The sequence below is a fragment of the Hemibagrus wyckioides genome, linkage group LG11, assembly GCF_019097595.1.
Source record: "Hemibagrus wyckioides isolate EC202008001 linkage group LG11, SWU_Hwy_1.0, whole genome shotgun sequence".
NCBI classification, from domain to species: domain Eukaryota; kingdom Metazoa; phylum Chordata; class Actinopteri; order Siluriformes; family Bagridae; genus Hemibagrus; species Hemibagrus wyckioides.
In genome coordinates this window covers 18,631,064-18,657,298 of record NC_080720.1, presented here as the reverse complement: position 1 = coordinate 18,657,298, position 26,235 = coordinate 18,631,064, and the positions used below count along the sequence as shown (strand labels likewise).

At 37.7% G+C, this 26,235-nt stretch overlaps 1 protein-coding gene across 4 annotated transcripts in view; it reads left to right on the top strand.

Annotated features, from left to right (window-relative positions):
• arhgap9 (Rho GTPase activating protein 9) overlaps window positions 1-21,220 on the top strand; it is a 40,140-nt gene extending 18,920 nt beyond the window's left edge. For 2 of the 4 annotated variants that reach the window (XM_058403858.1, XM_058403861.1), the window contains 16 exons: window positions 2,222-2,440; window positions 6,014-6,070; window positions 6,525-6,671; window positions 6,834-6,899; window positions 12,071-12,132; window positions 13,080-13,167; window positions 13,314-13,409; window positions 13,629-13,727; window positions 13,825-13,942; window positions 14,134-14,253; window positions 14,937-15,035; window positions 16,152-16,229; window positions 16,421-16,474; window positions 17,756-17,890; window positions 19,086-19,191; window positions 19,929-21,220. In XM_058403858.1, coding sequence (XP_058259841.1) covers window positions 2,222-2,440; window positions 6,014-6,070; window positions 6,525-6,671; window positions 6,834-6,899; window positions 12,071-12,132; window positions 13,080-13,167; window positions 13,314-13,409; window positions 13,629-13,727; window positions 13,825-13,942; window positions 14,134-14,253; window positions 14,937-15,035; window positions 16,152-16,229; window positions 16,421-16,474; window positions 17,756-17,890; window positions 19,086-19,191; window positions 19,929-20,121 — 1,737 coding nt within the window. In that variant the 3' untranslated portion in view covers window positions 20,122-21,220. Of the gene's footprint in view, window positions 1-2,221; window positions 2,441-5,208; window positions 5,338-6,013; window positions 6,071-6,524; window positions 6,672-6,833; window positions 6,900-12,070; window positions 12,133-13,079; window positions 13,168-13,313; window positions 13,410-13,628; window positions 13,728-13,824; window positions 13,943-14,133; window positions 14,254-14,936; window positions 15,036-16,151; window positions 16,230-16,420; window positions 16,475-17,755; window positions 17,891-19,085; window positions 19,192-19,928 lie in introns of those variants that run through there. The other 2 variants (XM_058403860.1, XM_058403862.1) reach the window with 2 other exon arrangements.
• Window positions 21,221-26,235: the final 5,015 nt, after the last annotated feature.

Sequence of the window (26,235 nt, the reverse complement as noted above, 5' to 3'; positions counted from 1 at the left end):
GTTTCCCATCCATAACAGACTGGGAAGTGACGTACGACTGATATATTTCCAGATGTTAAATATGTGTACAGAAACTTTAAAATGCCTACTTCAGGCAAATGGTGTTGAGATAGAGGAAGTGTTCTACAGCAATACGTGCACCCAGTATTCTGGCACATGGCTTTATTAGTTCGAGTTGTGTTGAAAAAAATCTGTTTAACACAAAGTGCAAGGAAATATTGTGTTACACCACATGGCCAGAAGTATGTAGATACCTGATGATCCCATTCCAGATTGAGTTCCTATTAGCTGTTATAATGACCTCAAGCCTTTAGGGAAGGCTTATCACTAGATTTAGTTTTGTGGCTGGGGGGATTTGTGCTTATTCAACCACAAGAGTATTAGTAAAGACAGGCACTGATGTCATGTGAGGAGGCGTGGGGAGCAGAGTCGATATTCCACTTAATCCTGAAAGTGATCAGTGGGGTTGAGTTCACGGCTCTGTGCAGGACACTCGAGATGTTTCACTACAATGTCTGGGCTAGCACTATTCTGACGACTCACATTCGACAGTGATGCTCAGGTGTCCACGTATTTTTAACATGATAAACAAGAACAGTAGTTGAAAATGTGGAAATATATTTAATCATACTGTACATTTACATCCACATTCACATGCATTTAGTCAGTTAATTGTCATATCTGTAAGTGTATCTTCTGCTGTTTCTGCTACTGATAATATTCAAGAGCAGCCACCTGGTGGTGAGTGACTGTTATATGTTTTCCGACCCTTACTACATTAGAGTTACTTCAGTACAAGGCCTCACCTTTTGACCTCTTTATGCAAATAATCTAACCATGGACTAATGCTAATACATTACAGTCAGCGAGCGAGTTTAACATGCTGAAGTAATTGGATTGCCTGTGAAAATGAACAAATCTTCAATCAAAGACTAAAGTGTCTCTGTCTTGGATAGGGTTTAATGGTCTCTCACTGTTTTTCAGCATCATCCTTTTGTTCTATGTTTTGTTCTCTATCTGTTTTTAAATGTATCTCACTACACATACTGTATATTTTTGTTACCATATTTGTGATGAAATAGATATATATTAATTCCTTAACTTTAACTATTAACAGTAAAGAAAACTGAAGAAATCATTTTCATCATAAAAACCTAAGTGACGAAAAAAATGAAACATCATAGTTCCTGTTATTACTTAATAACATACGTATAACTGCTAGAAACAGCTGTTCCTTCAACTGCACAGCTTTTATTCTCTCTCTGCTGAAGTTAATAAGTCAGAAAGTGCAGCTTTTCATGTTAATGAGAAACTCCAAACTCCTCTGTTCAGATGAAAAATTTGCAGAAAAGTATAACATCAGCAATTGCAAATGTCTTTTTAATCTGTTAAATGTGGAGTGTCCATACAAGTTCATGTGGACTAATTTTAAAGAACTTCTAAAAAAAATATATATATATATATAGATTTTGAACATAATATAAATCTGTCAGATCCGTTCTGTTATAGAAAATGAATCCACACTTTTGTTATTTTATCAACACTGTGGTAGAAATATACAGCTCTGGAAAAAAAATAAGAGACCACTGCAAAATAATCAGTTTCTTCTGTTTTTTTCTTCCAGGTGCATGTATTGGTGAGATGAACAGTTTTGTTTCATTTTTTGTGAACTGCTGACAATGTTTCTCCTAAATTCAAAATATAACTATTGTTATTTAGAGTCTATATTTAAAGGAAATAACACAAAAAATAACCCAAGATCATGCAGTATTTGCAGAGCTTTAATAACTCAAATAAAACAAAATACAAATAATTTGTAAACAAACTGTGTTAATGCTTTGGCTAAATAACATTAAGAAATCAGTATTTGGTGGAATAACCCCGATTTGCATGCGTTTTGGCTCCATGCTCTCCACCAGTTTTTCACATTGCTGTTGGGGAACTTTATACCACTCTTTTTGCAAAAAAGCAAACAGCTCAGCTTTGCTTGATGGTTTGTGACCATCCATCTTCCTCTTGATGACATTCCAGAGGTTTTCAATAGAATTCAAATCTGGAGATTGGGCAGTGGTCTCTTATTTTTTTCCAGAGCTGTATTTATACCTTTAAATTCTTGAGAGGATGCTTAGTAATGTTGTGCAGAGTATTATGATTGCATACAATTTACAAATTACAAGGATGCTTTTTTAAAATCAAATCTTCATCCGCCTTTCTTATTCAGGCCTACATCTCGCAAAGTTCATTGCCAGACATGCAGAAGAAGCAGTGGACAGAAGTCCCGAGCCCAGTCCCAGGCCAGAAGCCGTTGCAGATGCTGCAGCTGTGGGAACAGTATCAAGACCCTGCCTCCGGTCGCTTTTACTACGTCAACAGTGTTACGAAGGAGCGGTCATGGAAACCTCCACGTAGAGCTCGCCGTGGTGATAACATACAAAATATGGTAAACAGGCACTTACTGTTCATTTTGTGCATTAAAATTGAAACCTGTTATCTTGGGTTCGATTTAATTTCTTAAATTTCACCTAAGACACAGTGATCACAAGGCATGTTATGGCATTGGTAACATTTCCAGGTTTCACACTGTTTCATATCACATGCTCTTGTCATCTCATTTTTAGGCCAATGTTACACAGTTTGAGACTGCCCCATGTGACTCGAACTGCCTGTCATTTCCCCTGTACAACTCAGGAAGCAGGGTAAAGAAACTGTTTGCATGTGGCTGTGTCTATGGGTCTGTGGGTCTAGTCCCCCAAGGTGATATTGTGATGTGTCAATATGTCTATATTTCATTCCGGTTATGTTTAAACAAGCAGAACATATTCAAGTAACTCCTGTAGCATGCCAGAAGCTGGACTGTAACTGAAACTCAGTTTGATGGGTTTGTTTCTATAACTCACTGAAAATGGACAGGTGATGCCTAGCAAAAAAAGAACAACAGGTGATTTTTTTCTTCAAATGTCCATTGAGCCTCAGATAGCCTCAGATTCCTGTTCTTGGCTGACATGGAAGCTGATGCGGTCTTCTGCTGTTGAGGCTCATCCACCTCATGGTTTGCTGTGCATGCATTCTGAGATGCTTTTGTTGCTCTTTTTTTCTCCCCATGGTTGTAAACAGTGCTTCAATGTAAAAAGTCACTTCCTGTTATAGACTTCCTGTCAGCTCAGACCAGACCAGTCCTTCATATTAGATCTCTTCTCATCAACATGGTGTTTCGGCATGCAGACCCTTCACTTCTCTGAGTTTTTCTGTTGTGTGTAAAAATCCCAGTAGATCAGCAGTTTCTGAAATATTCAAACCAGCCTATCTGGTACCACCAAGCATGCCACAGTTAATGTCACAGAGATTACACTTTGTCTCCATTCTGATGTTTAATGTGAACATTAACTGAAGCTCTTGATCTGTATCAGCATAATGTTATGCACTGTGCTGCTGTCACATGATTGGCTCATAAGATAACTGCATGAGTGTACAGGAGTATCTACTAAGGTGGACAGTGAGTGTAGATTACAGAATAATAATAATAATAATAATAATAATAAAACATAAGTATTCACATTGCTAAGCAAGCTCTAAATTAGTTATTTTAGAAGGACACATGATTAGAGAATTAAAAAGTATATTGCTGTTTTGCTTCTAGTCGAATAACAGAGACATGCTGGGCTTTTTTTTAGGAACCTTTCAAATTAATTACAGTCTACTAGGTGATTTTTTTTATTTAGATCACGGATTAGAAATTCAGATTTTGGGCCGAAATGAAGACCTTTATCCGGTCAGTATGTTTGACGCCTTTGCTCTAAATAGTTCACTGGTTTCCAAAACATATCCTGTGATGGTTTTATTAAGCATACCTTTGTTTCATTTTCCTCACTCTACTGACGACACATTAACCTGTTCAGACATACATGAGGAAGGCTTGAAACTCCTCCTATTAAGACAGATGTCATAATGATTTAGTAATAATTCACAAACAAAATGCAGCGTGCTTGTTTCCTCCTTAACTATAAGCTTTAATGTGACCTCGGAGAGCTAAATTAAAATTTGAAAATTGGACAAGGGCATCTGTGCTACTGAAAATGACAACCGCACAGACAGTTTTAATGACTAATGATTTTGAAAGGAATAATGACATTGAAGAGATTTAGAGTGGTCTAAGCTGTGCTGTGGCTGTGTGGTCTTCTGAATTTAGTTGTGAAAGGTTCTGTGTACGAATTGCACAAATAAACTGACCTGACTGACTGTAGATTTTAGAATGAAGGTAAAATGAAATGATTGTATAAGCAGGAAGCAGATATGTTTAGCAAAAAAGTACAGTCCCTTACTTTTAGCTAGACACACACACAATGATGGCAGATTGCCTGAGGATGAATGTGCAGATTAGAGCAGAAGGCAGAGTCAAATTAAAAAGGGGATTACGCTTTCAGTTATTTATTTATTTTCCTTAGATTGCTTTTTGTGTAGCTAATCCTTCTAGTGTAAAGACCTCTGATCTAAAGCTGGTGGCCAGAACAACTTTCTATACTGGTTACTGAATGGACACACACACTTGCTAATGGTGTAATCAAGTCATGTTGGAAAGATCGTATTTATGATATGTACATATTGCGACCTCATAATTATGAGTGGGAACTTGTTGGAGTTGAGGGCAGAATCAATGGCTGCAACATCTGTAGTTGACAGTACAGTCTTGGTGGACCTTCGACCTGTGATTTGAACTTCCACATCCCATATTATGTATCACAAGCTTTGTATTTCAAACATGATAGCATTATACATAATGCTTAATACATAATGATTGATGTAAAGTTGTTTCCAGTTTGCCAACTTCTTACATTGATTTAAAACATAAACATGCAAAAGATGCCTGATGCTCATTCTTTATTCTTCATTTTGTAGTAGACTTAAAAATCTTTATTGTATTTTTTTTTTGTTTGTTTTTGATGTTATTTAAGAGAAAGTATTTTGCTCTGACCAAACTGACCTGACATTATAACGGTGACTTCACAACTCGTAAACATAATCTTCTCAGGAGGACTTGAATACACAGTAACAGTGTTCAGATTGCTGCAAAATGCCACATAATGTTTCTGTGGTAAGAGTTGAATTGTGGGCGAGAGTGGGTTTAAAATGACTGTGACACACTTAACCCATGCTTCAGTTCCTTGTTCTATTGTGTGTGTGTGTGTGTGTGTGTGCGTGAGAGAGAGAGAGAGAGAGAGAGACACACAAACACATAGAGACAGAGAAATATTTAACATGCTGATTATGCCACCTTCCTTTGAAAATTGAGGAAGTTCATAAATGGAGAGCAAAATGGGCTGGAGCTGTGCCTCAGATGGGGTGAGTGTGCCATGAGAGATAGTTTTCCCGAAACTAAAAAAAACTAGCAGACTGTCCCCTGGATTAAGCAGAGCTGGAATTTGCTGGATTATAATTTTGTAGGCAGATTGACGAGTTCTGCCGCTGTAAGTTGGGTGCGATTTTCTTTTTTACCGAACAGGAAGAACCTCAACTCTGACAGTTATTTCAGCTGACATACAGGAACTACCACACAGCAGCCTCTCTTGAGAATTGTCATGCTACAGCAGATGGTTGAAATTATGTAGAACCTGACAAGGTTTTAGCACACATTTAGAAATAACTGGCACACTGAAACCTTACACAGAGATGATACAGGTTTGTGAATTTAGTGTTCTTTTTATCTTTTGTGTTTGTGTGGTGTGTGTAGACCATCAGATCTGATAAAGCAGCATGATACTTATGACTGCCTCCATTTTTTTGTGTCACTGTTCATAAACATGGAAGCGTTTCAGCTTGGCCGTGTCTCTGTGCTGCTGGAGAGTGGAGTGTATGTATGTCATGTATATAAAGTTAGTCATAAAGTCAGGGGATTTCCATACTCAAAATTTCTCTCTGTCATTTGTGCTCATTTTCCTGTTTCTCTCTCTCTCTCTCTCTCTCTTGCCCTCCCTCTCTCCCTCCTTCCCTCCCTCCCTCCCTCTCTGTACTCTCTCAGCTCTCCACTAACCTGACCCACAGTACCCAGGATGCAAATGCGCGACAGCTGATTCAGGTGAGGCATTCGACTTTAACACTATTTGTCATAGATTCTTTTTTACAGCTTATTCAGAAAACGTGGGCTCAGTGCAGACCCAAGAGCAGATGTAGCAGTAACTCTGGAGGGGTTTCAAGTTTGTAGTTACAAAAGCCGTTACTGAAAGCTCTCGTCTTGCGAAACGCTTGGATGCTGTTGACAAGTAGTGCACTTTGGTGTGTGAATTTCTGGTGCTAAATAAGAGCTTCCTGTCTGCCTGGGGGTGGGTTGTAGTAATCCAGATCAAATTGGCTGATCTCTAGTCAGTGTGGCACTTTAATACTGAACCTTTCTAATAAGCTGATTTTGCTCAGAGTGAACTGAGTTTGCTAATTGAATTGAATAGAATTAATAAAACAAGAAAGTATGGATTGGAACATGTGTGTATGAGTATAACTCATGTAACTAAGTAGAACTGATTTGCATTTTACAGACCATGCAGCGTGCAGCCTCATCAGACACGCTTAGTTCCTCCTCCTTTACTACTGATGTTCAGAGCACAGAGGGCAGAGCAGACATCACCCAATCCCAATCCACGATTCTGTCTCCACAAACAGCCAGGATCTCTTCAAACGGCAAGGTAACTTTCACATAGTGGTGTGAATCTTGACATATCACACAATCTAATTTCCTTTACAGTGCAAAGATGCAGTTAATGCAGCACAAAATAATTCTGGATGCATCTCTATAAATATGCATGTGTTTGTCATAGCTGACACTAACGTCTTTTATTGTCCTTCAAAAGTCAGAGTGTCAAATGGTGTTGGAGTCACCGAACAGTTCTCCGGACAGTGATGGAATGACACCGGTGAGTCTCTCTCTCGCTCTGTCGCTCTCTCTCGCACTCTCTCGCTCTCTCTCTCTCTCTCTCTCTCTCTTGCACTCTCTCGCTCTCTCTCTCTCTCTCTCTCTCTCTCTCTCTCTTTTTCTCTCTCACACACACATACACACACACTCAAAATCGATCCACCTGTTACACAGAGCATTACAAATAAGTATATTAAAAGAACTTTAAGGAATTGTCCATAGATTCATAAACAAAAATGTAATGTTTTCACAAGCAAGCGTATTTTTGCCTAAAAAAGAGAAATACATTTTAACAGGTCATTCTTAAATATTAAAAACACGGAAAAGATATATAACTTATAGACACGTTTGATAATGATTATGTAATGATCTGCTGAATTTAAAACGAGCAGGGTATCAGTTCTGTACAAAATACTGCAACTTTAAGTTACACTACACCTATAAGGCAACATTTCTTACATAGGTTACTTTTCATTTTTCAGTTGCTATGCAGTGGTCTAAATTTGGACCATAATAACGAAGAAAGCCCTTTGTTATGCTTCCTCAACTGAGCGCTTGGAGCCATTATGAATTCTGTCTGTCCGAGATTCACAAACATTTTTATAAGATTTGTACAGAGTTATCATTGCAACCCGCAGATAAAATGATTCGATTTTGGAATTCATCTAAACAGGGTCAAGGTCACGGCAAGGTCATAGAAACAAGAAGAGACTAGAATTGTAACAGAGGCATCCATGTCGACACAGTTGGCATCGAGCTGTACTTGTTTCTCATATCTTTAATCATGTGACCTCTAAATGAAAAACAAAAACTTTAGAATCTCCATATTCTGTAATTTCTCTGTGATATTCATGTTATAATCTACACCTCTAACAATGATCAGTGGCTGGGAAGTGAGTCACATCCGCACTTCCGTCACACGCTAAAGACAAACAGCCCAAATCTTTCCTTTTCTCACAAAGATGTTTCTTGTTATCTGATGATACAGCCAGTTCTTCTAATAGAACTGATATTTATAAACGTGGATTTTGACCATATTAAGCACTCTTTGACAAATTCACATTTGGCCCAGGGGCTGGACTTTGGACAACCCTGTTCTAAAACATCATAATCAGAGTCTAGCGGTTGTTATGGTCAACGGAAGAGACAGAACACCTCAGTGTTATATAAAAGCAGAGTTTTTATAGGACTGGTGCACTGTGATTAGCTCACCTTTACAGTACAAATGCTTGGACTGAAAGCATTGCATGACTATACATTTTCCTATATAGGAACAGCTCCTCGTTTTCAGCTATTCCTGTATGATAGCGTACTGTTCATGTAAGAGCCCCAGGTGAGTGTTAGTAACGAAGTAAAATTATATGTGAAAGCAAGCCTACGATTATGAGCCGTACTTCCGAAATGAGTAACCAGAATCGATCCTGAGTGTGGGCCGAGTGTGAAAGTACTTCATAGTACTACTTATTAATAGTTTCACAGCAGATCAAGACAAAATAAAAGGAGGAAAATTTCAAAAACTAGTTTAAAATTTTCTGTACTCAGAGTTCACAACTCCTCAGAGTCTCAGAGCCAGCCATTTAAATACTGTATCAGAAGTGAAGCAGGCAGCAGTGCTGCCTCGTAGCTCCAGGGTCCCCGGTTTGATCCTGAGCTTGGGGTATTGTCTGTGTGGAGTTTCATATGTTCTCCTTATGTCTCTCTGGATTGCTACATTCTCTGGGTTCCTCCAAGCTTTTGAGTCCCTCAAGTCCATGAACAGAAGAGTAAAAAAGATTACTGAAGATGAATGAATCAGTGAATCAGTGCTTGGTGACTTTTGCGATGCAGTGATGCTTACAATGCTAGCAGTTTTCTCCATTTCTAGTAATATGATGTGGATGTAGTGGTATGATGTGTTAACACAATGTTATAATATGCAAATGAGAGGTAGACCTAGTTATGTTTAGACATAGTTATGATAAAGTCTTAAATTAATGGCCATGTCCATCAAATAATGAAGGTTAATTTAAAAAATGTAACAGAGTTTGGTGACATTGACAAAGAGCTAATGTCTTCTCTTTCCTGATCATCAAAAGCTGAAACATCTTTAATTCTTCACTGATCTTTCAGTTAGTTATCTTGAATATTCTTCCGTAAACACTGTGAATTTATTTATAACTAATAGTGAAACTAACAGGGAACGTTTGTAGGAAGTGGAATATAAACTTGTGAAATAAATAGAAATTTTATTGGTGGCATGATACACGATCATACACAGTACATCATGCAGTTAAATGCTTTTTTCGACTGTGCGTGTCATAAATAGATCAAATAGTTTAAAAAATAGACTAGGATCGCAATAAAATATATGTATACAAATACAGTATGACTGATATGAATATGATGAAATGAATACAGTATGACTATTACTGTGAATACAGTGCAGATGTGTTTAATTCTACTGCAAAATATGCAATATTTGCTATCCAAAACTCATATTAAGGAAGTGGGTGTTGTGTAGAAGTGCAGAAAAGTTCTGTGTTGTCTTGGTTGGGGCCTGGATGACCTGCGGGGGAAGCAACTCCTCCTCATTCTCGCTGTGTTGGCCTTTAAGGAGTGAAAGAACATCACTGACTGCAGTATAAGTTTGAGTCTGGGTAGTTTAAGGCCGTCGTGTCACCCTGGTTAATTTCTAGTGCTATTTAAACTAGAAGTGCCTTCCATTAAATAAAAGAGACAGAAAAGAAACAATAATGGCTTTATTTCAATAATATACAAATTAGATGGCCAGACTGAAATAAAGGTCTCGCTGAGATGATATTGAGATTTGTAGTCACATTAATTGAGTGATAGCTTTTTATGAAGTATACATCAAATACTACTAATAAAAAAGTGTTTATTACATTGATGAGCGCATATGATTGTTTATTGCCTACAGCATCAGAATGTGTGAACTCTAGAGAGTGGGGATCATCTGCAGCAGAGTGAAGGATATCTAAAAGTATTTACACCAATAAGCCATACACCTGCCTTATATTGTGAAGGTCTCCCTTGTGCCAACAAAACACCTCTGAAGTGTTGAGGCCTGGACTCCACATGTCCTCAGATGGTGTGCTGTGGTATCTAAAACTAAAATGTTAGCAGCGAATACTTTAAGTCCTGTGAGGTATGAGGTGGAACCTCCATGGATCGGACTTGTCTGTCGAACACATCTCACAGATTCTCGATAGGATTGAGATCTGGGGAATTTGGAGGCCAAGTGAACATTTGAACTGTTCATCAAACCATTCCTGAACAGTTTTTTGTAGTGTGACAGGGTGAATTATCCTGCTGAAAGAGGTCACTGCCACTAGGGAATATTGTTGGCATGATGGGGTGTACTTGGTCTGAAACAGTATTTAGCTAGGTGGTACTTGTCAATAACATTCATATGAATGATAGGTCCAAAGGTTTCCCAGCAGAATATTGCTAAGAGCATCACACTGCCTCTGCAGAATTGACATTAGCTCTTCTGTAGGATCGTACCAGACAGGCCGGCCTTCGCTCCCCAGATGCATCAGGGTGCCTTGATTGCCAATGATCAATGATCGCCGGTTTACTGGATGTCCTTCCTTGGACCACTTTTGGTATGTCCACTGCATACTGGGAACACCACACAAGACCTGCTGTTTTGGAGATGCTCTGACGCAGTCATCTAGCCATCACAATTTGGCTCTTGTCAAAGTCACTCAGGTCCTAACACTTGCCCATTTTTCCTGCTTCCAACACAGCAACTTGGAAAACTGACTATTCACTTGCTGCTTAATATATCCCACCGCTTGACAGGTGTCATTGTAACAAGATAATCATGTTATTCACCTTACCTGTCGGTGGTTTTAATGCCATGGCTGATCGTGTGTAGTTCATAATATTATATTCATATACAGAAAATAATGTTCAAAATGTTCCACAATCTGCAGTCTGCTGTGTGTCAGGGTCAGCTAGGGTGCATCATCAAATGGGACCAAGATACAATTTTAATATATTTAATGACTAAATCTTTCTCACACACCATCCAGCCAACACTTCAGCTATAGCTCAGAACAGGTTGATATAAAATCCTGCCTTGCTGTCAGGCAGAATGAAATGTCATAATAAATGTTTGATGCTTTTAAGAACAGTGTTGAGTGGAGATGGTGCCCTCTTGGAATATGTCTTCTAATGGATTTCTGGCAGTATATTTTCATAAGAAAAATAAATCTTTCTATAAATTCTTTATTAATCATGGAAATGAATTACATAAGGGATAAAACATGACAGCACATGTTGTCATCACCTTAAGGTTTAATATTTTCCAATAAGCATGTCCTGTACTGTCCTAATTCTCTTATACCTCAGAAATTTGCCAGTTGCAACCGATTAAATAATGGCACATTATACGTTTTATTTGTTTATAGTATTATGTCTTATCTTGTGGAACATCCAGGAAGCAAGCTAGTTCTGTTTACATTATAGCAGCGATAAACCTTTCCTTCCCTTTGCAGCTTCTCCTTTTCGCTTTCTCTTGATGTTAATTAGGTAGAAAGTGTATCTTGACATGCTTCTCACTTTAAGGCCATGTCCATTTCCCATGTCAGAAAACCTACAGCTTTACTGACTGATACAACACTCTGACAGCAAATTCAACTCCAAACTGTTAAGTAAATGTCTCCTCAAAGGAAACCTCACATGACAACAGCTACACATTTTAGCCTGTGTGTGTGTGTGTGTGTATGTGTGTGTATGTGTGTGTGCTCTTAAATTTTTTAGAATTTCTATAATGCTCTCTCTTTTTGTGTGTGTGTGAGAGAGAGAGAGAGAGAGAGAAGCATGATAGAAATTCTAACAAAATATAAGTACTGCATTAATATAAACTTGAGATTGGTTTATAGCTGACACTGCTGTCAGAGCGTGATTGTTATAGAATATTAATTAAGAAGTTCTGGCCAGAGAATTAAACTGTGCCGTGATATAATCAAGAATAATATATAATATAATAATATATAATAACATCCACATAGGAAAAATGAATCAAAAGAGTTACATTCAGGTATAGAGCTCCTCAGGTGCAAATGCAAATTTATGCAGATTATACTATTGTGTGTGTGTGTGTGTGTGTGTGTGCACTGCCCATGTTATTGCTAAACTGCTGCTGACATCTGTCTTCTTATGCAGGAGCTTGAAAAAGCAGGTCTGCTCAACAAAACCAAGATAGCAGAAGGAGGTCGGAAGCTGAGGTAGGTTTATCTTAAGGTACATGTTTTCACACACCAGCTTATATGCTACCTCTTCAATCCTAGAGTAACCATGTACATAATGTCCAAGGAGTAATGATGGTTCAATTTAAAGATGAACGATGTTCACAGACCTTTTTTTAAATACTTCTCTAGTGTCTTTTCTCTCCTGATCATCCAAAACTTGAGCTCTTGAATATTTTTTCAGTTATTCATTTTGAATATCATTCATTGACCGTTATGAATAAATCTGTAAGTAATACAGGGAAGGTTTGTAGTTACAAGAAAAAGAAAAATAATATAAGTTTGGTTCCTGGTAGGCCATGGTATCACCCTGCTTAACTTCTCGCTAAATGTAATTTAAACCTGTGTAAAACTGGCTTCACGCTTCTGTTGCAGAAAGTCACACATCATGTAGAATTCTTTGCCCACATGTAGAAATCTGCTGTCTGAGAACATATAATGTGACATGCTCACTTTTACAGTCAATGTTGCAACTAAACCAATAACAAAGATCTAACGCCGTGTGCAAAACTTTTTTATTAAAATCTCACAGTGACCACTGCTATGATATCCCATATAAAAAGCCTCCAGTAAGAGGAGAGCATTGGATAAAGCAAAACTAACAGGTCTATTGTTAGAGAATCTTGGAGAACACGTTATCGCTTGATCTGTTATAGAATCGGTCAAGATTTTATTGGACTCATCTCATGCAGTGTGACAAGTAATAATCTTAAAAGGACACTGTAAAAAAGTGGCTTAAGCTAGACAGCAGATGTTTTAACACACAACTGAAATACAGAGGGACAAAATGATTGTTAAACTTTAAATATTTACAATTCAGCACATTTTATGACATTGTCTGACAAAACTTTGTGCAATACTGAAAGTTAGACACCTGACTAATAGATGATGTTGAACATAATTTTGAGTGTTTGTGTGGCCTGCAGGAAAAACTGGAACCCCTCGTGGGTAGTGTTGGTGGGGAACAGTCTTATGTTCTTCAAAGATCCTAAAACCCAAAATTCTGATAGCTGGGTAAGAAAACCTTCATCCTACATGTATTTGAAAATGATCCTGAAATCCTGAATTACTGACCTGCATGTAAGGGCTCTTGTTTATCATCGCAAACTCAGTCGAATACTCAATGTATGTGTTGTCTATGCCTGTTCCTGTGGGTGTAGAAACCGGGGAACAGCTGTCCAGAGAGCAGTGTGGATCTAAGAGGAGCTCAGCTGCAGTGGGCCAATGAGCTGTCCAGTAAGAAGAATGTCTTCAAGGTAAGGAAAAAGATTACAAAAAATTGGTTAAAAATGACTAGATGAATAGTAGAATATTAAAGCTTGCCAGCATGAGCATACAGGTTCTGTGCAAATGTGAACATGTTCAGCTAGGCGATGCTATTGTACCACTGAGTTCCTCATTATTGTTCTCTTTCAAAGCTATAAATAGGATAACATATATTCTTTGTATGTTTGTGTGTGTGTGTGTGTGTGTAGTTGAGGACTGTTACAGGAAATGAATTTTTGCTGCAGTCAGACACTGACTCTGTAATTAGAGAGTGGTACAGCACAATACTGAAAGTTATTGACAGACTTGTAAGTCCATTTTTATCATTAATATATATTTTAATATTACTATATACTTAATATCTGTGTTGCCTAAGTGGATTTGGTGTGTGTGTGCATTTTGTAGGATAAGGAGAATCCTCTGGATAATGTATTGCAGTATTCTTTGAGAAGAACAGGCTCCTTGGATTTGTTGGACCATAGTGGTGATGAAGAGGAGAACCGTTCAGGACACAAGCCCTCGCGTTAGTTTACAAACACACACTGCTTTGTAAATAGATTATGGAGGATTAGGACTGAGACAGATCATACTATATATAAATATTGCTAGTTATTTGTCGTAATTAATACATTACAATTAATACTAAGTGATACTGTCAGTTTTGTAGTAACATTTCTCAGTAAAAAATCTCTCTTTCTCTCCTATTCAATTCAGTCCCACGCTCCATCTCCAATTTGGAGACTTCAGAGCGGAAGCGAGTGAAGAGTCGATTAAGGAAGCTCATTCTGAAAAGGCCACCAATCCAGGCATTACAGGAAAAAGGCCTCATCAAAGGTGAGATATATATACAACGTGTGTGACAGTTTCAGAGAGACAGTTATTTAGCGGATATTTAAAGCAATGATGTGTAAAAGGTATTGTTATAAAACTTTTTTTTTTTTTTAAATATGCCTTAAATACAGTGTATTGAATCAGTATCAGACATTCTAGACCTCCAAACATGAACTAAAAAACATGTTTAAAAAAATATTTGTAGGTCAGTAAAGAAAGGAACATATTACAATGTAGCTCACTTTACAGACTTCCCATACCTCGAGCACTACTGATACAGTTGCTTCATGTCTAACCACATTAGTATAGAAGCACAAAATAAAACAGTAAATCATTTAAGATTTATGAATAAATTTATGAGAGTTAATAACACTACATCAATCTAGATAGATAGATGGATAGATAGATAGATAGATAGATAGATAGATAGATAGATAGATAGATAGATAGATAGATAGATAGATAGATAGATAGATAGATAGATAGATATTATCTATCTATATAGATAGATTCCCAAAGGGAAATTTAAAATAAAAATAAAAAAATTTATATCTATCTCTCACCTTTACATGTGTGTCTTATACACTACAGTTCCTCACAGGTTTAACCATCTCTTCATGTTGCATGTTATTTTTGAGTGGTAAAGATAGGATGTAATTGATGTGTGTGTGGGTTATTTTTTTCAGACCAGGTATTTGGCTGTAGTTTAGAGCTGCTGTGTGAGAGGGAGAAGAACACAGTGCCACGCTTTGTCAGAAACTGCACTGAAACCGTAGAGAAGAAAGGTAAGCCTTAGATAGGTTGAAATATCAGTGATACTGAATCACTGCCTCTTATTAGAGGTGTACCGCAAATATCTATACCCTGTACAAACGCAGACTCTCAAAAAAATCTATACATACTTTCCCAGACCTATCCCCTTAATGCTCTACAAATGTTCTACTTACCTAATGTCTGATATATTGCTTCCCCTTTTCTTTTCTCTTTCCTCTTTTGCACCACAACCTTCGAATTTGCATTAAAACATTACCTGCTACTTTTCCATTGTTTGCTATTAGCAACAAACACAAATCTGAGGTTAAGTCTAGTGATGGTGCACAATGCATTTTATGCCACATTCTCATTAATGAATTAGAATTTTCAAAGCAAAGTTTTTACCAGACAGGTTAGGGTACCAGGTACCCGAGTGACCCGTATAGTGTGAAGTGTCGGATTTGTACTAAACCTACTAAATATACCAACCTGGGGTATATGGGTGAAGCAAGAAATTGTCACATATTCATTTTGATAATGTCTTTGGCTGAAATTCACTCCACTGGACAGTACGCAAAAACCTTTAGCGTTAGTGTAGTAATTCATCCAGTGTTTATTTCTCTTTTTAACTCTTTGTCCTTCGGTTGTTTTTGAGGCATTTATTCAATTTTATACAAGAATTAATTTATACAAGATTTTGTGATCCAGGTAAATCTGGAACCTTTGAGCTGTTATGAATCCCAAATACCTTTTCTATTCAGTTTGTTTCTCGCTATATAAGGTATAACATAATGGCATGTGCTCAGTAGATGCTTTGTAAAGAAGACCAGAAGAAGTATCATGCATATTTACTGTATGTGAAATAACAGTGTGATTTTATCGTGTAAAAAAAAAATCAAATCAACTACATTTTCTGTAGATACTTATCGTGTGCGCCCATCACAGGTCACGAATCTGTATATAAAATACTATCACAAGTACCTTGATGCAGTGGGAAATCAACAGGATAGTTCTGGAGATGGATTCATAAAAGCACTATTTGCCCCTGTCACTATTCCCCTTGATGTGATACGTCTGATATCATTACCACCTATGGTTAAACATGCATACTGCCCACTGTGTATGTTTGTGTGTATGTGTGTTTTCAGGCTTAGAGACAGATGGTATTTACAGAGTCAGTGGAAATCTGGCTGTAATCCAGAAACTACGCTTTGCTGTCAATCATGGTAAGATGCACACAGATTATACTGATGAATTACTGTAATAAGAAAAAAAAACAACTCAAGAGATGTTTTGTGTTCAGGTGAAATCTGTTATGAAATCTGATATAATCATTTGAAGAAGAGCATGTACACCATATATAACATATGCAATCAGGTGCTAACAGGTGGTTTGTCACTCCTGTCCATTCTTCCAGAGCGAGCCGTGTCTACAGATGGACGTTATCTCTTTCCAGAGGATTTAGTGCCAGGTAGCACGTCCAATCAGCAGGAATGAAAATCCTTGCTTGCTTCCACTCTAAAGCTAGCTTTGCTTTCTCTGTGTTGTCTGGGATTCTGCCTCCATGTTGCACAACAGCTGCTTATACACAAAAGGCTTAAATCAACAGTTTAGCCTGTAATATTGCAGTCCTTAATAATAATTTACAATAGGGGACCAGATAGCGTTAAATCAGTCACATTAAGCGGTGTATATTTTCATTGGGTTTTTTGTTTTTTAAAGCACTTGGGTTAAGCTTGTAGTTTTGGTTCTAGGACCTGTCTGAGGTTCTAGTTTCTAATCTAATCTGATCTGCTAAATGAATTTAGAAATTAAGTGAAAATTGTCTTGTGGATTACAAGGTGAATTGTTATTATGTATTAAGACATACATACCAGCCTGATAAAGGCTCTAATTCATCCCACTTTATGAATTTCTAATCTGTATTCTAAACAAACACTGATTTGAGAAGAGTCTCTTATTCCACTAGGGGGCAAATTGGGGGTAAAAAAATCCAGGCTCATAAACTCATCGACTGACAAAATGTGTTAAAGGAATGTCCTTTATTATAGCAAGCTAAAAATTGACATACAATTCAGGTTAAGTACTTTTCCAGAATTATTCTGTAATAATAATAATAATAATTATTATTATAATAATCATTATAGGTAAGGAATTATTTATTTTGTAGCTGATGTATGATCAGTCTGTTTGCACATTCAGAATGAAACCTTCAAATAATGCTGATAAATTCACAGCTTTAAGTGGAGTTGGGGACGTGTTATTGTTGATGTTGAAGTTTCTGGTCACTAAGCTGATTATATTTGGTCTGGCACACCTGCCATGTTGTTTCCATGTGTTTGACAGTGCTGCTGTTAAGGAAGTTTGTGACTGACACCTTGTGGCCAGTGCCACTGCACACACAGCTTATTAAGGCATGCATGCTGCTCTGTTGATTTATTTTTTATTTGCTTATGCTTCGCTGACTGAGAGAAAGATGAGATGATGTATTTCTATAGTTTTAGTGCTCTGGATATACAGACATTTCAAACTATCAAAACTGTGTGACAAAATATTAGAAGCTGTTTTTGCCTTTGAGCAATTTGCTCTTGTCTCATTCCAGAAAGCTCTCTGCTGTGATAAATATGAGCATATGTTTTTCTGCTTTCTCCATCCATGCAACACCCCTAAATCATTTTTTTTTATCTCTCTATCTTTCGCTGTTCCACTTTTTATCCACTCCCAAACTCATCTTTTTTTCATTGTGACTCAGTGGACCATGTGGACCTGGAAGACCCACAGTGGGAAGACATCCATGTGATAACAGGAGCCCTGAAACTCTTCTTTAGAGAGCTTCCTGAACCACTTGTACCTTATGGAATCTTTCAAGACGTTGTCGAAGCTGTCAGTAAGTGAAAGAAAGAGAGACATGGATGGATGGATGGTTGGATGGATGATGTTCAATAGTATGTAGTATAGACTTTTTGGGGAGAATTAAAAAGCCTATATGAGAAACTGAGGATACTTTTATGTTGTGTGTTTTGTTATGATATTTGTTATAGCAGCATTTTCTGGATTTTACTAAAATTCATATGCTAATCCTTGTGCTACAACTCAGCCCAAAAAAACCCCCCAAAATCCTACCCCCAGTGTTTGATTGACAGGGCTAGCTTGTTGACTGTGAAAATGCAAATGTGAACAGGATTGCAGAGGTGTTTTATTTTTGGCTGAGTGGTAGCATGGAGAAGTGCAATCGCAAATGGATGGCATGTTGTCCGTTTTTCACTATGTTGGAATGATACCAATTAAGACACTGACACTGAAATGTCAAGCAGACTTTGCACTTGTGCTTTCATTTTGGCAGCTAGTGTGGAAGAATGTATGTTTTGCGATTAATATACACTGATCAGGCATAACATTATGACCACTTACAGGCGGCGTGAATAACACTAATTATCTCCTCATCATTGCACCTGTTAGTAGGTGGGATGTATTAGTAAACATTTTGTCCTCAAAGTTGATGTGTTACAAGCAGGAAAAATGGGTAAGTGTAAGGATTTGAGCGAGTTTGTGATGGCTAGACAACTGGATCAGAGCATCTCCAAAACTGTGGGGTGTTCCCGGTCTGCAGTGGTCAGTATCTATCAAAAATGGTCCAAGGAAGGAACAGTGGTGAACTGGAGACATGGTCATGGGTGGCCAAGGCGCATTCATGTGGGGAGTGAAGGCTGGCCCGTGTGATCAGATCCAACAGACAAGCTACTGTTGCTCAAATTGCTGAAGACGTTAATGCTGGTTCTGATAGAAAGGTGTCAGAACACATAGTGCATGAAGGGTCAGGGCTGTTTTGGCAGCAAAAGGGGGACCAACACAATATTAGGAAGCTGGTCATAAAGTTATGCCTGGGCAGTCTATGTCAAATTATGCTGTTACAAATACATGTTTGAGTGAATGTGTCTAGATTAGCAGATGAATTTGAATAAAGTTAAACCTATATGGAAATAAGAACTATATCAAGCCTACTAATATTACTAAGAATATTTACTGAAAATGTTGTCATAATGCAATTTCTATTGTTGCTTAATATATGTGTACATTTTTAGAGCTGCCTGATTACATGGAAAAAGTGGAACGTCTGAAATTGCTAATTGTCAACATGCCTTCGCCGAACCACGATACCATGAGGCACATGTTCCGGCATCTTAAGCAGTATGTAATGTAGTCTTATTCACAATGTAGAAGAGTAACATAAGCACACCTAAACCAGAAACTTGCATTTATATTTTTAGATTTGTTTCTAACTATTTATACACTATTTTCTATATAAGCTGTAATTTTTTTTAATGTTTTTTTCTAGTAGTACTATTTTCAGCCACAAGAGGGGGTAGAGAGCTGACATTGTTTAACAGGCTAAGCCACTCGGGCTTATCAGTTAAAGCATTAGTGTGGCTTTATACTGTTGAAGAGAGAGAGAGTGTGTATGTGAGGGAGAGAGTTTATATATATATATATATATATATATATATATATATATATATATATATATATATATATATTTATAACCTCACCTGAGCTATACTCCCTTCCTTTACTACTTATATACTTATCATTCATGTGCATCCTTTCCTTTCATCTATTTTTTCTTCATTTTATGAGACCTGTGTGTCATCTGATAGAAGGAACACCACCACCAGTGCCATCAGTTCTGGAACCTCTCTTCCCTTTCCCCCTTTTTCTTTTTTAATGTGGAAGTTTTGAGCAATTGCTGGCTGGATCTGTGGTTAAGTGGGAATGGCATTTTTCAAGAGAAAAAAAAAGCCTCATACTAGAGGTTTAACCCTTCTTTTGCCCCGTGTCCTTGTTGCACTCTCTCTCTCTCTCTCTCTCTCTCTCTCACTCACCAGTATCTCTCACACAGTATTTCGTTTTCTCTCTCTTTATTGCAGGGTGATGGAGCGCTCAGATAGTAATCGGATGACAATGCAGAACATCGGGATCGTCTTTGGGCCGACTCTGATGCGTCCGCAGAATGACTGTGCGAACATGGCCATTAACATGGTTTATCAGAACCAGGCAGTAGAACTCATTCTCAATGAATATGACCAGATCTTTGGATCTGACTCATCCAGATCTCTCTGACATGGTGTGAAGAAAGCCGGACAGCAGCAGAACCTGCTCACTGTGAACCAGAGGAATCCAAAAGGCATGGAAGACGAGCTAAATATGATCCATGCAACTATTCATTAAACTGCATTGATGCCACAAATTCCATCCTGGTGGATGATGGATGGATGAATGGTTGGATGGAAGCGCTTGAGCAACAATCAGCCAAACTGGCCTTTAGTGGGCACAAAGTCACACAAAAAAACATGTGTTTTCAAATTGAATCAAGAGGCTTATTTTATGTTCGTTAGTGTGTGTGTGTGTGTATGTGTGTCATTGTGATGTCTTCTCGCAACTGTTTTTCATTGTATTGTTTGTAGTGACTTTGGGAAAAACCACACATTTTGCGTTGGCAAAAAAAGACATTAGCCTCCATGAACTAAATTCTATAAAATAAAATCAGCAATAGTCACCCAATACGCATAAACAAGAAGACAGTTCTGAAGTCTAACCTGTTATTCAACTGCGTTTGAGTCATTTCGTTTCTTTTTTAACAATCCAAATTGCTATGTAATCTCCTTTTCCATTGTTCCAGCAGTATGGCTGTGGTGTGTGCATGTGTCTGTGTGTGTGTGTGTGTTTTGCGTGACAGATAGAAGGGTAGAAGTATGTTCCGTATTTTGCTCGTTGATTCGGTGGAGCTTTTTGCCACTATTGGTCCAAATCTCTGTTTTTAATAACAGAACAAAAGAAGAGCTAAAAATGCATTATGTTTAAAAAATGTGGAGTTAACCCCCCACAACCCCCCATCAGCACCAGGGCTTTGGTAATTTTATATTGACTGTGGCTTGGCAAGAGACAAGAAGAAGTGAGAGGGGAAGAAAAAGAACACGGAGAGCATATGGATTTTAATGTTAGAGTTTATATATTTATTCATTTTTTATTTTCTTATTATTGCTATGCGCAGCATGAAGGAAGGGGGAGATTACTGAAGTAGTATAAGTGGAGAAATGAAATGAAGTTTTACGCTATTTTTGTTACTTTGGAGTATTTTGTTGGATATTTAATGGACTGTTGTCCTGCTCTTAATACTGTTGCCCTTGTATTTCTGTGCCATCTTTTTTTTTTTTTTTTTTTAAAGAACCTCCTTTCTCACTGGAAAAAAACCTTCATAACCAATCTGTTTAATTCCAGCGGCTCATAAATGCGGTCTTACCCTGCATTGTTTGAAGATTTTCTATGCCCGTCATACACCGGAGTCAAGTCCTGTTTAAATGTGTTTTGATATCTTAAAACAGCGATTTGAAACATTGCTGGAAATCTTCTGCTACGAAGCCGTGCACCTTTTTCCTTAAAGGCAGTTCACAAGACAGATATAGTTTTAACAGAGGAGAGGTGGTTGGTTGGAGGGAAGGAAAAAGCTTGTCATTGCTTTCATTGCAGTTTGCCTCACAGGCAGCAGAGGACAATTGCAATTTGCTCCCTTAACTGTTTAATTGAATCATGTGTGTTGGAAATAGAAAAAAAACCCGGCAAACTTCAAACAGAAGCCTTATTTTAACCACTGCAGAAAGTACATGTTCATACTGAATATGAATCCATCAATATTATTTTATTTGTTGTGCCAAATGTTTTACCCAGTGACCTTTGACCGATCCCCAAGATTTGTGAGACAATTTCCATTCTTACTTTGTAAATATATATATATATATATATATATATATATATATATATATATATATATATATATTGTCCCTAAATTGTACGTTAAGTAAGATTACACTTGTACTATAATATTTCTTCCTTTTTTTTCTTTTTTTTTATCAAGTAACTGCAGGTTTTGGACTGCAGGTGTTTGGTCTCTTCTGAATACTATTTTTATGTTGCAAACCTGGTTAACTGCTGGTCTACCATTTCTCTACCATTCCTCTAGGTCCTGTAAGCTACTTCGAGCAAAATATTTGACAATAAATGCTAATTGAGGAAATCGGAGACTACTATGTTTATAATGATAAACATTATTTATCAGAAAGGCTTTAGAGAATGGTATTGAAAAATGGATTTTGGTTTGAATTTATATGGACATTAGTGATTTAATGCCCATAATGAGAACAATCCCATTCTACATGTATGATTACACATTTACTGGCTAAAATTTTAAAGGTTATGATGAAGCACCGTTAGATTTTTTTTCCACAGCATTCAATCTTTTGGGGTAAACTGAGTGAGTATGGCATTCTGTTGCACATATGATTATATTCTTCACCTTTGGTCTCATCAGAGCATAATTTATTCTACATGTTTTAGGAGATGGGTGTATGTTTCTGCTTTTTGCAATGTCAATATTAGATGTTTTTTGGATAACAAAAATAGTCAGTCTTGCCATCTTGCCTCTCTACCCCATCGCTGAGACATATGAAGAATTCGGGAGATTGTTGTCACATGTAGGGAGCAATAAGTATTTGCCAGAAATTGCTGCAATTCTTTTAATGTTGCTGTAGGCCTCTTGGCAGCTTCCCTGACCGGTTTTCTTGGCCTTCTCATCATTTTTAGAGGGACATCCTGTTCTTAGAAATGTGACTGTTGTGCTGTTTTTTGAGTATTGTATTTACACTGTTACTTGCTATATCCAATGCCAACGGAATTTTTTATAACCCTCACCTGATTGATATTTTTCAACAGTCAGATGCTATACTTGCTTTGTAAGCTCTGTGTGTATCATGGTGTTTCTAGTTAGGTGTTACCAAGAAGACATCAGGAAAATCCAATAGAACAAGCTGTACTTCAGTTGGAGTCACTTAAATTGATGGTAGGTGTATATATACACTTAGTATTTAACATGAGCTTGAATGTTATTGATTGATTCGCAATACTGACACATTCCCAGTTATAAAAGGGTACAATCACCCCCCCCCACCCCCCAATTTACTCACTCTAACAATTAAACAGATTTAATTTATAATTGGCTCCAATTAGATTATACACACAGGCTTGATTGCTGGCAGTCAAATATGAAATAGGATCAAATGTGCTCAACACGCAGCACATTCCATGATCGAAAGAAATTCTGGAAAAGCTGAAAAGATTATTGAAGTATTTCAGTGTGGTAATGGTTACAAAGCCAGTTCTAAGGCTCAGAGAGTCACAGTGAGACCCATTAGCTCCAAATGGAGAAAACTTGGAGCAGTGGTGAATCTACCTAGAAGTGCTAGACTACCAAAATTCCTCCAAAAGCATATTGATGACTCACCCGGGAAGTCACATAAGCACCAGACAATCATTAAAGGACTTGCAGGCCTCATTCCCTTCAGTTAAGGTCATTCATGATTTTAGCATTAGAAAGAAATTAGACAAAAACGCATCCATAGGAGAGTTAAAAAATCAAAACAAAATAAAATAAAATTTAAAAAAATACAGCTAATCAATAGGAACAAAAGAGCCCATCTCACATATGGCAAATAAACACCTTGATGACCCCAAGCCTTTCTAATAATATTCTGCTGAAGCTTGTTGACTGATGAATTGAAAGTGGAACTATTTGGATGACGTTCTATGCCTCTTTAAAAGCTCAGCATTCCACAGTAAAAACATCATACCAGCAGTCGAACATGGTGGTGGCAGTGTGATGGTAGGGAATACTTTGCTACTTCATGTTCAGGGCAATGTGCCATAAATGATGGCACTGAATTCTGTACCTGAACAATCCTGGAATATGTCTGATGATTATTCCATAATATGATCCTAAAGAGCAAGACTTCCTCTGAAGGGTTCTGAGGGCAATTAAAGCTGGTTAAATATTCTGTGTTACTCATCATCAGATCCCAATTCCACAAAAACCATAACAATCAGGGAAAGAGAACACAGACTATAAGATATGACCTGTGTGTACTGTGGAGGACATAGTCTATAACCTGCCCTGACCAACTGAATGCAATCTAATGGGAACTTGAGTGAGTATTGTACTACATCAACATCAACAACTCCATTATTAAAGGACTGGCTAAGAAATGATTTCTCATGTTAAGCAGGAAAGCCATGCCTCTTTAGACATTACCCCAGTCTACTAAAAAATTTGGTAGATACATTTAGAAAGAACAAGACTGGCCAATTATTACTGTGTAGATCATGGGACTGTGCCATAAAATAGTTCCATACTAAATCTTCAGTAGCCACTTGAACCAATCCCAAAAATTAGACACAAGATACATGTAAAAGGCTTGTGTCCTTACTGAAATCAAGCTATGGAGTGTGAAGAATCATTAAAACTGCAGAGAAGGGTAAATGGATGACAATTTTTCTAACCACTAGGGGGTGATGTGAGTGCTCGGTCATGAGTAATGGGTGTTGCTAACACCATCTTTGTCTGTCAAGTCTTTGGTGATAAAGTGCTCAGAGACATGTTTGATCAAGATGTCATTGTTCAAAGTGATAATATTTTTTATATTTATTTGGCTGATAAACCGTTGACTGTGTCTACCCTGTATGTCTTGTCCTCTTTTGATTACTCCAGAATGGATTTTATGTCAAGGCGGAAACATTTCTAGTCTACATTCTTATTCATAAGATATAATCTTAATAGATATGGTGTGAGTATAGATCAGACTAAAGTGTAAGCAGTGAGAAATAGCCACAACCTAGAGATACAATTATAGATTTACAGAATAATGTGGATTTAAAACAATTTTGATGTTTAAGGATTTAGAATGATAGCTCTGATATCATTACATGTTAAAACTCATTAGCCACTTCCTCTGCATTTAACTATGTAAAGAAAGTAGGAGGCAGCAAGTCCTCCTCTAACCCAGTTCTAGTCACACTGAATTACAAAAAACACTTGCTCTGGAAAAAAAATGATTTTGGTGGCCTAGATTAGTCAGGTATAACTCAATCTGCATGCAGATTTATTCTTGTATAGCCAGTTCAGTTAATTCAGCTCTCTAGCAGCACCAGTCTCATTATAATACAGACTTCCTGACAGATATACACAACATTTTAGCTGGTTATTGATCTTTTTACAAGGCTTTGTCAGTTCATTTCTGTAGCTAAATTTCCTACTGCACTTAAAACAGCCAAAGGTCTATCCGAAAAAGTTTTAGATTCTACAGAACTTTTGAAGATAGTTTATCTTACATATATGGAAGGCTCACTCTATAAATATCAGTCTCACATGGTGCTTCGACCTCAGTTTAGCAGACAAGGGGTTATCTTTGATGGGCAGAGTATGGCTGAAACCAGGTCATCTGCAGTGCTTACCACTGACTGTCCAGTGTGTGTTCAGTTTCTCGTTCTCATTACTTCATTTGTCAGGTCGACCAGGCAGCTAATAGATGGCCGAGTGTAAAGAGGTTCTGAAACCGCTCATTTAAATACCCCTCATTTTCCTAGTGGGGTTGTGAAGGCAACAGTCTGATATGGTCAGCACAGACTGCTCTATCCCTGACCAGCAAATTCAACTGCTGGTCATCCCAGGTGATTCATCCCCAGGTCAGGATCTTGCGATATCGTTACACAACACTCTGATCTCCCATATGGCCAGTGCTTGCAATCTTGAATAACTATGGACAATCAACTGTCCTATTTCTTGCATGTGGCTAATTTGACATGCTCATTTCTGTTTCTTCTCTACAACAGGCTACTCAGGTGCTTTGTTCTGCTTGTCATTTTGAGACCCGACTACTGCAACTCTCTACCTCTAAATGCATTTCGTCTTCTGCAAATGATCCAAAATGCAGCTGCGCGACTTGTTTTCAACCTGCTTCCAAGTTCTCACAACTCCACCGCACTGCTGTGCTCCCTCCACTGGCTTCTGGTAGCTACACGCATCAGATTCAAAACAATGATGCTTGCCTAAAAGCCAAAAATGGACCGTCAGCCTCTTACCTCAAATCTCTTATCATTTCTCACACTGCACCATGCTCCCTCCAATCTACTAGCACTGCTAGACTGTTCCCACCATCTCTCAGGGTAAGTGGTAGGTATACATCTAGACTCTTCTCTGTTCTGGCACCGAGGTGGTGGAATGAACTTCACCTAGATGTCCGACCAGCTGAATGGTTGTCTTCAAATGATGAGTGAAGACCTGCCTCTGCCTGAAGTACTTAAACTAGCACTTACTTTTCCCTGTTTGTATTATGTATTAAAAATAAATTG